Source organism: Hemiscyllium ocellatum, chromosome 4 (assembly GCF_020745735.1).
Source record: "Hemiscyllium ocellatum isolate sHemOce1 chromosome 4, sHemOce1.pat.X.cur, whole genome shotgun sequence".
In the NCBI taxonomy this organism is placed as follows: domain Eukaryota; kingdom Metazoa; phylum Chordata; class Chondrichthyes; order Orectolobiformes; family Hemiscylliidae; genus Hemiscyllium; species Hemiscyllium ocellatum.
In genome coordinates, this window is record NC_083404.1 from 29,565,297 (window position 1) to 29,579,156 (window position 13,860).

General features: G+C 35.9%; 1 protein-coding gene across 1 annotated transcript in view; it reads left to right on the top strand.

Annotated features, from left to right (window-relative positions):
* Positions 1–13,860, top strand: part of pou6f2 (POU class 6 homeobox 2) — a 541,627-nt gene that overhangs the window by 6,449 nt on the left and 521,318 nt on the right. Inside the window, exon 2 of the mRNA XM_060824196.1 lies at positions 7,865–8,039. Within this exon, the coding sequence (XP_060680179.1) occupies positions 7,865–8,039 (175 nt within the window). The remainder of the gene's footprint in view (positions 1–7,864; positions 8,040–13,860) is intronic.

Here is a 13,860-nt window from a genome sequence, read left to right on the forward strand (position 1 = left end):
ACCAAATAGCTTGAGAAAATGATGATGAAAGGTGGAACTGCTTTCTAATAGAGGTATATATTTTGGATCTGTTTTAAATAAAAACATCACTTACTTGTGTATCAAAGAAAGCATCTATTCAGAATGTTTGGAAATTTGATGAAATCTGTGTGTATTATTATCCCACCAAATGCATGTTTCAATATGCTTGTACCAACATTCTTTAACATACCTGATGAAATTAGGAGACAGGTAATGGAGAAATTCATCTTGGGTGGCATCGCCTACTACATGCTGTACTTGTTATTCAATCCTGTTGATGTCAATGGAACTGAATTTTGAGTGCTGAGTACAACAGCAGGCAGATTTGATACCTACCATTTTACGCTACTGCCCAAGGCAAATTTCTACCCTACTTATTTTGATCAAAGTTCTCTGGCTTTCTTGAAAATTCTTTGTGCTTTGAAACCACGAAACTATGAATGTAGTTGAGAGGTATAGAGAGCTGTATTGAGTTAATCCCACATAATTTACAGATTAGATTAGCAAAAATCAGTTGACTCCAGCAGCACGTTATTGATATCGCAAAGTCCAGACTGGCTGATGAATAAAACTAGGGTTGTTTTGGACAATGTTAACAAAGAAAAATGGGCAAGCCTGCAATTTGGAGAACTTTAGAAACTAACCTAGTGGTTTCAAGTTCAGGAAAAAGCTTGTGAGTAGTTGCTGAATAAAGACACATTTTGACAAAGCTTTTTTATCTTGTGATAATCAAAACAATTTGTAATAAATTCAAATGTAAAAGTGAAGCAACATTTGTACTGTACAAGAAGCTGAAGTTAGCTGCTTCAAGACGCTCTGCAGTAGCAGCACAGTGGTGTTTGTTGATAACAGGTTACTGACATCAGTCGAAAAAGACATTTATTTCTCAAATGAGTAAAGTGGAATGTTAATTTCAGTGGTGCAATGCTAGGTATGCAGGTCATATTTGCCAAAGACTGGTGAATTGTATGAAACAGCATGTTCCTTCAGCTGTTTGCAACAAGCATACCTGGCCTGTTCAACCAAAACTCAGTGTAGTGTCCAACATTAGATATGATTACGTGATTGGATAGCATTCGCTAATTAATCCTGAATGTTAGCATAATCTTTTGCACAACTGATTTAGGATTGTCAGGAATTCATAGTGTAGTGCATTAGTGCATCCTGAAAGCTGTATATATTAATACTTTTGGCTATGTTCTTTGTAAATAGAAAGAATTTGCACACACATTGGGCTTGTTGGCTTCAATATTATTGGTGATAGCAGTGCTGCAGAGGTGAATAAACTAATCGTGACTCAGATGCTTTTATCTCTTGAGGCAAACATTATAAATTTAATTGCCATTCCATAAACTTGAAAACTAAGAGATTCTGGCATATCGAGTAGATTACATATCAGAATGCTACATTGTCACAGACATGATCTTCAGAAGCAGTGTTAACCCAGAATATGTCTATCTTTTGAGGTGGGTGCAAAATATTCCTTGGCACAATTTGAAGAAATGGGGAATTATCCTATTTTCCTGAACAATGTTTTTTCCACAATTAATCTAATGATCTGCTTGATATTTCGTTGATGTTTGTGAAATCTTGCTGTGTGCAAATAGGTTTCATGTTTTCCTTCATTGCAATGATGAATGCACTTGAAAAGTACTTCATTGACTGTAAAGCACTTGGAATATCTTGAGTTTATGGACTGCATTCTGCCAGTGCAGGTTTTTTTCTTGCAGCAACAAAGCTTGTCTATTAATGGGAAGACCATGTGATGGGCAAACACTGAGTGTATGAAGGGGCTAGGGAATATTTAATATTGTGAATGTGTGACTAATTATCTCAGTGCATCAAGCGATCACTTTGAGTATAACTTACTTCACTTGATTTTTAGTCTATCTAGTTTGTCTGAGAGTTGTAAATTTTATTTTGCACTGTAGCAATATATTATTCTGAAAAGTGGTCCAAGACATTTTATACCTAGTATTGTAATTTGCTCACCTCTGTTCATAATATTGCAGATTAATAAACTTAAGTTCATTTGCTATCCAAATCCTAAATCTCCGGTTCACCTGTTAGCTAAGTGCATAATGATGTACGTTGGCTTGCAATCCACCATTGCCTTGGTTTCTAAAACCATCATCCTCTTTCAGATCCTACCATTTCTTTGTCCTTCTTTGTACCTTCCTCCAGTCCTACAACCAAATTTATCCTCACTCAACTTTAACTATTTGTACGTCTTCACTTATTTCACCCCACTAGCATCAAAGTCCACATTGCTGGGATTCTAACTCAAAATCTTTTGTCTCTTTAAATCTACATTATTTACTCATTACCTTGCTGTATAAAAATTATATCTGTGATCAACTAATTAGTCAGCTGGCCTAATGTTTCTTTTGGCACAATGATTTTTTATTTGTCTGGTCGTACTCCTGTAGATCATTTTACGATTTTTGCTATAGTGAATGTGTTACATAAACTTAAGGGTTTTTTTTTAAGTTGAGGATGTGCAATGTAGCGTGGCATTGAGTAGTATATCATGAACGTACAAAGTTCAGTTTTTTTTTTGATTTGTGTTGACTTACTGAATCACAAATAATGTTGAAGAAACAACTGTACCTAACCTCTAAATCACAAGGTAGGAAGGTGGGTTTCTGCACCTTCTGGTTGTGATGCAGTGATGCCTACTGGTTAATCATGGATCAGGACAAAGCTATATGCACCTGAGTCCTTTGCTTTAGTAGCACTCACATGAAGATTGACCACCCACTGTGATACTGCAGAATCATTGGAGCTTATTCAATTGCACCAGCGACAAGACCTCACTTGGAAAGGGATATGGATTGGGGAGAGGAACAGAAAGTTATAATTCTGATTTTCGTTCCCAACTTCCTGTGAGCATGGCTACCTATAGGGAATGCTAGATTGTGGAAGTTTTCTATAAATTTCAAAAGTGAGTCAAATTTTCAGAAAAAGAGCAGTTAAACATAAAAGCAGAGCAGAGGTATTGTGGAAATTTACTGAATGGAGTAAGTGGAAGGATGTTGCATTCCTGTTTAAATCTAATCGTTCTAATATTAGCTGTCGCTGCCTTCCTAGTTCAATTATATCAGCACGTTTCCATCCTGAAGAAACCAGTGCATTCTGAGTGCCACTGCAAAGATTACCATTTGCTGACAGCAGGAAGATATGCTAATTTCTTCTAGTTGAAATTTAATAATTTTAGTTATATCTTAATGGCTTAGAGTGAATATACTCTTTTAACTTACCATTCGTTTGGAATTTTGACCAGCTTGACATCGTAACCAAAAATGAGACAGGGCAATGTTTGTGTACTTCCTTCTCTTGTCCTGTTATAGACATTTTTCTGTGTTTTTTTTTCCCCCAAAACCTGAGCACCATTCCAATCCCCCCCTCGCCCCCCCACCCTGCCAATCTACAACCGCGCAAACACGGTACTCCCCCGATGTTATTAGTAGTTCTTGTACACAAACTGGAGAGCAGGTGAAATTGAGATGCTGGTCACTTTATATGAATACATAGCTTAAGACAAAAGTATTTGTGCTTTATTCCTTCTGTGGAATGGAATCACAGCTTGAAACACTTGTGAATCGATCCTGTGAGAGAGTCATTCTTTCTGCTGGTGCCTCTTTGTTTGGTAGCAGAAAGAAAGAGAGGAACTTTGCATGGTGCTCTCAAATATTTTCTGTGCTAACATTTCATCCTAGCTGTTTGCAGCTGATGATGTAGCTTGTTTGGTTATAAAGAGTTGCTTGTTTAATTACAAGTTACAGGATCTGGTTCTGGAAAGTTGTTTTCACTCGAGCATGGAAGGATGCTTTTTTATCGTTTGATTGTTCAAAACGTGTAATCACAGTCTGCTGTTTCTATTTTGTTTTCTGTTGGATTTTATCCTTGTCATAACTGGAAAAGATTGAAGGTGATATAAAGAACAAATCCAGTGAGATAATTCTGTCACCTTCCTCATCAGCATAATCTCTCTTTAGCTTCCTCTGCCTCATAACCTGGCTATCGATTGTGTCACAACCTACAGTAGGCCAAGGCAAGGAACTGAAACAGCCACCATGGCAGTAGCTTGCCGGTGTGACTGCAGCTCAAAGAGGGGATGAAAAATCACACTGAGAAAACAATCAGTGCATTTAGTTTTCATCAAGGTAATTCCAGCCCATGTCAATGCCTCACGCTGATATGTTGAAAAACATTTAAAAAATTTGAAGAGCTTGACTTTCAGCTGAGGGAGTGCAGCATGTTGTCCTTAGTGTTTTTTAAATAGTTATTTAACTGCTGCAGCAAACAATTCTGTCGTGTCACAACAGAAGCCGGTAGAAAAAAATGCCATTAATCTACTAATTTTATTAATGTTGCTTTGTGAAGTGTTTGAGGTGTTTTTTTGAAAATTAACATGTCTACATTTTTTAAACTAAATGAGCTAAAATCTATTCACCATGATCACCCAGAAATTTGTAACTGTAACTCTAATCATTTTCTTTCTATCTTCTGCATCTATGCTCAATTATTTGCAGTGCATTGTTTCAGACAGGTTTACAGATAATACAGGATGTCTCTCATTAGGGCAGTAAAGCTCTCCAATTAAGTATCTTAGGACTATGTGAGTCTCTAGAACTCTTGGTATGGAGGTGACGTGCTGATGCTGGTGCTTAGATTGTTTTAGACTTCCTAATGCGCTGTCAATGGAAGAATAATTTTTCCTTTGCAATCTACTTAGCAAAGATTTATCGATTTTTAGTTTTTTTTTCTTTTATAGAGAATTACTGATCCATTTTGGAAAATCAGATTTTCACACCTTCCATGAGAATGTGCACAGCACAGTTCCCATGAGGCTGCCTTGGAAGTTGACTTTGACAAGAAATCCCTTGGTAGTAGAATGCAACAAAATATGTTCTCATTGCTGTTATATATTTGCAAGGTGGTAAAAATAAATTTGTTTCTATTTGAAGTGGTTTGCTTCTAAGTCTTTATTTTATTGGAAGAATGTCCATTGAGATTAATTTAATCTGTTTGCAATCATTATCTGAAGTTTAGAATTTTAAAACTTTATTAGGACAATTAACATTTGTCATTAAACTCCTGACATTTAAATGTAACACAGTTTGTTAAATTCTGTTTTTAAAAATATCAGGAGAATAGTACATATATATTCTGTCTGCTTCAAAACAATGTTAGACTGCAGTGGGAGGACAGTCTAAAGATATTATAGCTTCAAAATGGCGTACCAAGAAGGTAGTGAAGTGATTCAGCTGTCTTGGGCCGAGGATTGCCATTTGAACTATGCTGTGCTACTGAAAGACAGACAAATAGCTCAGCTCAAAGAATATTGAGCTCAGTGGCACTGGGTGCAGGAGAAAATGCCGACTGCGTGAGTGTTCTCTGCAGGAGCAGTTCTTGAATACTTTATTACATATTTGAAGGGAGTATGGCGTGGACTGTGAGTATCCCGGGTGTACCACTAGCACACCTAAAGCTAAGGTCAGATTAGGTCTGTTCTGAATCTTACCCCATAGGGTCACTGAAAGATCAGTGGCCATAGGTGAACTCTGAGATTATTTTGATTTGGTTGAGTTCATGTGTAAATGTTTCATTGCACTTTAATTAGCTAAGTTTGAACCTATTAGTTTCTTTCAATCTGTTGGAATTTGTAGACATGTATGAAACTTGCTTCTTTCATTATCTGTATGGTTTTTATGTTCAATATACTCAAAGGCAATAGTCTGATCATTTGCTATTTTGAAATATCAACTGGAAGTGTCAACTGGAAACATTTTCAGTGGTTTAAATAAAAGATGTGCGTTGCAAACAATTATTTTTGAGAAAGAACAATTATACTGCTTGCGTCGAGCTTGCTTGTAAAGCTTGTTGAAACCCATTTGCCATTCTAGTTGAAAGTAAACACGAGTGGACACTGAGAAAGAAAATGTGAATGTCCAACTAAAGGCATATGGAGCATGAAAGGTTAATTTAATGATCTTTGATTTTAGAAAATGCCACTGCTGAAGCTCAAGCATTTCACTTAGTATCTGTGGTGAAAGCTTCACATATCCACAAAGCAGCTGAAAATTTTCAATGCCATTATTGTCATTTACATCTTGGAATGAAATTTTAGTTTAATTATCTCTGAAAGTGTGTTGTTTTGGAAATAAGTTTGTGTTTAGTAATTAGCAGTGGAAAAAGAAAAAAAACTGTCATGTTTGTTGTGGAGCCAGAGATTGTGATGAAAGATGATATCTACGGTCTCATCCTTTCCACTTGTTTAGGATTGTCAGGATGAGGAATGTCAGCATTATGAAAGCTCAGCTCTGCTCTTGATATGATAAAATGCTTCAGAAACAAGCCTTCTTCCATGTGTGCAGCTGTGTTCTATTTTCCTTTTTTTTCTGTGTTTGAATCTTAGAAATTAATTTCTTTTCAGAATGTGCCCTTAATCCAGTCACTCTTTCTTTCTTTCCACAGCCCAAACCTAATGCATGCTGAAAGTTGCATTGTTTAACGATAGCATGTTAAAATCATGAATCCTTTCCAACCTTCCCCGTGAGGTTTCAAACAGTCAACAGACTGTAAAGAATAAATAATAAAAAATATTGATTATTTTGATGACTGTGAGATTCAATTAAGTATTAATTTTGCCCTCCAGTGGACCTACCAAAGTATTCAAAGGGGAGGATTTGTGCAGCTAAATGTATGTGGAGAATATCTGCCCTAAAAAGAGGAAAATGTGTTTACCTCTTTGAACACCAGCACATTGATGCACTGAGTCCAATATTTAAGTGCTGTGCAAATTAAGCCCTGATGACAGTGACATTGTTTGCAGCGATATTAGTATTGATTAAAGGAGTGCATTTGATGACAGCTTAAACTATTTTTATTGATTAACATTTTCATAGATTATCATGTGTCATATCAAATACCATTTTCAGAAATGAATACATTAAAGACCCGCAGGCATTCATCGACCAATGTGGTGAATGGACATGAGGGCAGGCTGTCCAGTTTGCAAAGAATTCCGGTCACCTGTTCTCTACATAGAGCCATTTAGGCATAAACTTTTCAATAAATAGCAGAAGTGCAGCTCAGGGAGTTTAATTCCTCCCTATTTTCACCAGTGGAGGTTTATAAGAGCAACGGTAGCCATCAAAGGTAAATGTCAAAGAATTTAATAACAAAAGCAGTTTACCCCTTCCTTGCCTGCTGCTCCTGACACAGACCAAACTATAGTCCTAGCGAGACAACACTTTAGCTGGATCTTTTCTGAAGTGAACAACAATCATTAACTGCCCTTGAGTTAGTTTGTACATTTAATAAGTAGTCCTTGTTCATAAATGTAAAATGTGAAAATGTTCTATCTGTTGATCTTTTAATATAAATGGTAATTTTTCTTTACAGTACACAAAATACCTTAATCAGTACTGCAGAACACTCACTTTGAAGGATGAAAACTGTTTTGTCTGTGTTTTTTCTCAAGGAAGTTTATAACCAATTATGTTACCATCAGTTAATGCACCCAATATTGCCAATATCTGAGCATTTTTTTTTGAAAGTGCAAATGCACTTCTAAATATCCTGGGCTGCATGTCTTAGACTGCAGTGTTTCTTAAATCAGCTTTTCTTGAAAAGAGTATTTTGACAAAGGAAAGCAAAATCCTCACATGCTAGTAGATCTTTAATAGGGCGGAGAGTAATGGAAAACTCATTGAATCTGTAATAGCTCTTCACTTGACTGCAGCTAGCAATAGCAGCTGGAGCTGCCTGGGACTTAGATAAGGGAGAGCGTGCGAACCAAAGCTAACCTTGTTTCACTCATCGTTTTCTTTCCCAGGATCCCATGATTTCTGGACAACAACTCAGCAAACCATTGCTGTCCCTCCGAGCTGAAATGAATGCAGAATCAAGAGGTGAGGACAAGGCAGCCACTTCAGACAATGAGCTAAATGACTCTCTGCTTGTGCCTGTGGAATCAAATGACAGTGAGGACACTCCCAGCAAGCTCTTCGGTAAGTCTGTTTTGATATTTGTTTTGAATGTTCCTATTCTGTGTGAAGAATCTGCTCTTTTCTTTTTCCAGTAGCCTCTGCTGTTAAAAGAAAGTAGATCAAATCACTGTCTTTTGGTATTATACTTCCATTTTAGTGGCAATCTAATGCATTTTCCCCTCACAAATTCTAATTCTTCTCCACCCACATCCCCACCCTCACCCAATAAAAGATCAAAACTAACTGAAAAATAATGGTTAACTTATCCACTAGGTGCTCATAAATAAACTGGCATGGATTACGCGTGGAGGCTTGAGATCTGATCTTATAATCCTTAATGGGGATATGTCAGAGATTAAAAATGAAGAAGTCCATTTGCATCAATTTTAGCCAGATGACATTTTGATGCTATGATTTAATACTGTGCATTGTTACATTGTGTTCATCAAACATTGAAAAATGATTTGTCAAATACTTTAACAAAGGTTAAACCTTTTCTTAGAAACATTTGTGAATGCATGTTAATGTTTTTGATGTGAAATTTAGGTTCAGGTCACTATGCTCAGGCCATGGAGGAGGTGAGCTGCCTATTGACAGAAGGTGTTCAAATTAATTGATTAAATGTCTTTATAAAACACCCACAGAAACATTTCAGCGATGATGCCTTTTCATCTAATATCAGTAAGTTAGTTATGTGATTGACTGACTTCACCTGACCGTGAAGACCAGGAACAAGCAATGATGAATTATGTTACTATCCCTTGAACTTCCTCATGGTTTTAAAGATTGCTGAATGTATAATTTCTGTATTATTCATTCAAAAAGAATCAGGGAAACATTGTGCTTCTTAACTTCTTTTACAATTGAAACTTCTGTAAACATGCATTACTGAACCTGTTAGAAAGTGGTCTTTCTTTTGATTAAAATCCCTTTTTGTTTTATGATTTGTGATTAATAATACATCAGAGAGCAATACATCAAAAGAAGTGGGTGAAAGTTTGAGAATCGCCTGTTAAGTCTTTCTTCATTTCCCCTCATCAATTGTCAGCCCCCTGCTCTGGTGGACATACTTTCTGTGCATTGGACAAGTGATTTAGTGTTACATTTATAAGCATCTTTGCAAGGCTCCAGTTTAATAATATCTATTTGAATTTTTCCAGTTCTAAGAAGTAGGGGTATGTTGAAAAACTTAAAGATGGCAAAGTGACAAGAAAGTGATCTGTGTAAAGTGTCATGCTGTGAGGTTAATAAATTTTTCAGCATATCCAGAGGCATGAATACCTTAAGAATACTTATGGCAGCAAATGCAATTCGGCCCATCTGATCCTCCCTAATATCCAGGGCAGTTTCTATTTAAATGAACAATTCTGTTTTTAGTTCCTGCTTTCACCTTTTGGACTACTGGACTCAGTGTTAGTAGTCATGTGCTATCTTTTATTCTATTGCTTGATATGCATTTACACTTTTATTTTCTTAGCTGTTTCATAGCCTGAATTTATCTGTTACTGTTTCAAATCATAGGCTGTCTGACACAGATTCTGTTTTTTGTATTGCTGCAAATTCTCATTGGTGGAAATTTACAACCATTTTATTGCACATGGCTATATCTAAATGGGAGTTAGGTAACTTACTGTGATCCTGGTTTGGAGAAATTATTGTTGGAGTTTCAGTTGAAGAAGCAAGTGCCAACTAGGCTGGTACAAATGTCCAACGTGCATTTGATGGACACATGAATCTGAAGACTATTCTTTTCTTAGTTTCTTGATCTGTAAATGGAGTTCAGATTTGTGATTAGTTATTATCTTCAACATAATTTGATCTGAGATTTTGGAATTATAAGCTAAAGGTAGGGCCTTCGAATAGAGCAACATTGACAGGATTCAATTTATATAGTTAGTCATACCATTAATGATATATTAGGAAAAGTGATAAACATTTTTAAATTGCATTGATATCATGTATTAAAATGCTAACAGTTGTGGAGTCACCAGAAGATTAGACTATTCAGTATTTTTACTTCTTTTTCTCATTTTGTGCAAACTGTTTTGTAGACCCAGGAGGAAGAGGTCACCAACCTCAATATCCCGCTGTAATATCTCTTCTCATGTATGCATCTACCCACTCAAACTGTACACCTCAATTGATAATTTATTCTACAACCCTATACAATTCTCAATTTCCATTGAAATCAGTGGAGAAGAAAGCCCAGCAATTGAAAAAGATAGGCTGCTGATTTGCTACTGAGCATTTTATAATATTAAGACTAATTTTAACCCCATTCTGTAACTTCGTTCTCCTGTTAGCAACTGTTTTAGAAAAAGTTGACTATGTTGTGTCAAAGTCATGCCTAATTAGCCCTAGGATGTATGCATTTTCCTTTTTGAATGAAGTGATATGTCATTACTGAGCAGCCCGTACAAGTTTACTTGGCTATAGTGAATGTTTTCCCGTGCTTTTCCAGCAGCAACATTGCATAATTTGTCATTGAAGGCGAGTATGGAGACAAACTGAGAGCTTTACTTCTACTGAAAATAACTTCAGCATGAAATATTGAGTTGGTAACGAAGAGTTATTGTATGTTTTTGTCTATGGGAGGAATTGATTCCTCCTGAATAGATGGCATTTACAAGAGAGACAAGGGAAGAGATTTGTGAGGCTCTGCCAATCATCAGGAGTGGTTCACCAAATGCTGGGAAAGTACCCAGAGATTAAAGTAGCTAAAATGGTGACTGTATTTTTCCACACTTTTTGAAAACAGATCTTTCTGCCTTGCTTTCAACATGAGTGAAATGTTTGACTTAAGAGTTTTCTAACAGTAGTAAATGAAGTAAATCCAGAAGGGAAAATTCCTGTCAGAGTAATTTACGAGCCTCTTTTCAATAAAGTGACAACTCAAGTAGACAGTCGTGTACCTCACCTTCCAAAAGGTTTGGGCCATATCGACTTGAAGGTTATTCTTAGTGTTCTGTGGACTCATTGCAATTTTTGGGAATGAAAAATAACTTGACCAGTATAGGAAAGAACTTGGACTTTGTGCAGTATTGTTTATAATCTCAGATATCCTAAAGTGCTTTACAATCAGTTCAGTATCCCTGAGGTGTAGTCATCAACTACATTATGTGAGAAAATATGGCAACCAAATTATACAAAGTCTTGACAAAAAACATTGAGGTGAGGGTCATTCATTAAAATAATTAGGTGATGTTGATCAAATGGACAACCATTCTAAGAAATTGTCATTGTTATGACAAGATGGGCATGAGAAGTGCTGATTGAGACTCCATTTTGGGACCACTGCTCTTTAAAATTTACATTAAGAATTTGAATTCAGAAATTTTCTGGAAATTTGCTACACTTGTGAATTATATAAGAATAGAAATATTGGTGTATTTGGCACATGCAACTCCAAGGTTCCAAAGAAAATGTGGGAAAAATGTATAACTTTATGTACAAAAGAAGGAAAAACAAGATATGTCCCAGGATTTCTACTGAAAAACTAAACATGGAGTTGAAAGACCCACCTCTGTTGAAAGCCTCTATAAATCACCAAAAACATGTCAAACTGTGGCAAAGTTCAACCTACTTCGAACTCAAATAGAATTGGTTATGAAGGGGTAAAAGTGACCATTTCATGATTCCTGCTGACCAATGTTCCCTGGAAGCTGCGTGAGGTACCATTGTAGGTTGACCAAATATTATCCCCTTTTAAGATACCAATTTTGTGCACTTTGCAATTTAAAATAAAATCCTAGCATTAAAATAAACAAACTATATGCAATGAAAAAAAATTAGTACAGTCATTGTTGCTGTATGAAATGTTAGGTGAACTGAGCTAACAAAGTCAAGTCCAGTTCACTTTGAAGGTAATGTTTCAGATTGTAAAAAGGTTGAAGAGCAAATATATGCAGCTGTGCTTCAACCTTCACGCAAGTGATGTGTTTAATATAGGATTTGAACTAATGTAGAAGGAAATCAAAACAACCCTTAAAATAATAACATTTTTTGATATCTTTGATTATTTTAATAATGAAATGTTGTGTATAATTTGCATGTTAACTTGAAATGTATTTCTAAACATTCATCCAGTTTTTAAGATGTCCAACTAAGCAAATGTAAACTTCAGCAAATTAGCAGATGATATTTGTAGGAAAATTAGATTCATAATGAATTTATAATTATTTACAACTATTTTAAACTGATGATAACCTGATATTCTGTCTAAACATAACCCAGTTCATCTTGTGATCTGTTCCCGTGATTCATTTTGTTTTGGGAGAAGTACATAGATTTTTAATATTTTTATTATGAAATGATTTTTTGAATCAATCAAATGCATTTTTATCAATAAATCATTAGAATACTATTCCCCAGCATCTTCAGCTATCTCTTGATACTGACCAGTATTTATCATTCCAATTTGATTATCATTATTTATGTTGTGAAATGTGAGACACTCCATTCAATACATCTAGGGAAAACTGAAAACTGATGTGTGAAACAACTGAGGAATTTTAAATGACTAGGTTTGACCACACCATTCTTAATTATTTTGTTTTGCCTTGTATGATGTCAGCTTGCAAATAGTGTTTGTAGATATGCTTTGCAGTGTCCTAACTATGCCAAAATATTCAGAATATTAAACATTTCTCAATATCTGGCCCTTTGCCTTATGTAGTACATACATCCCAACACCAGAGGCCTCCAATGAACTGTGTAGACAGTTCAGCTCTTGTCCAGTTGAAAGACTACAGTATTCATTTTACTTTATTTCAGATAAAATAATTTTATCACTGATATTTTCCGCATGTGCTGGCCTCCTAAAAGTGTATCTCAAAATTTCACTCTTGGCACTGTTCCAATCCAGCATACCCAGTATGGGTTGTCTTTCACAAATTAACCAACGTGTTATTTCAGATGTTGTTTTCCAGTCAGTAGGTATTGCTGGCCAGGCTAACATTTAATTTCCAATCCCTGAAATGGTGGTTCTGGGCTTTCTTGAAATGTGGTGAAGCTGCTCTCATGGTATCAAGAAAGTGCCTCAGGTCTTTGTGTCCAATATAATAATGGTGCTTCACAGGTGCTGCTGACCACTTGTGGTCTATTTGCATAGATTATCTGGACTATTGAAAGGGCAATATCTAAGGCTGTGATTATCACCAAGTTGGGGAATGTAAGTATAACTGAGGATAATTATGACAGCATTTCACAAAGTACATCCTCCAGAATAGGGTTGCAAAGGGCAAATAAATGTCATGTAGCTCAGTGTGTGATGGTGCATCTTTAATAGTAAAAAACCACATACTCAATGAAAAATAAGAGTCCAAATAGATTTGAGGTGCAGAAGAACTGAGGACATGAATTCACAGATTATTTAAAAGTAGCAACTTGTGTTAACAAAGCCAACAAAACACTGGGATTTGTTTTTAGAGAAATCCAACTCAATAGTAAGTTATATTGAGCCTATATATGACTTCAATTACATCACACACAGTATTGCATGCAATTAAATTTTAAAAAAAGTATTGGCAATGCTGCAAAAAAAAGGATGACACCAGAATAGTGAGTGTTAACTATCAGGAATTACTGAATGGGCCTTGACTCCTCTTCTGTCCCGAAGAGAGAGAGCAGAAATGTAACCTGGGAGAGATAGTTAAAATTACAAATTGTTCTTTAGGGTTGATGAAGAGGACTTGTGTTCAGCTGTGGTGAAGATAAAAGCTATGGACTATATATATATATAAGTAACTTACAAATAAGTCTGATAAGGAATTCAGGAGAACCTTGATAACTCAAAATGCAAGGATGTGGAACTTGCTGTCACATGGAATTGAGGTGATTAGCA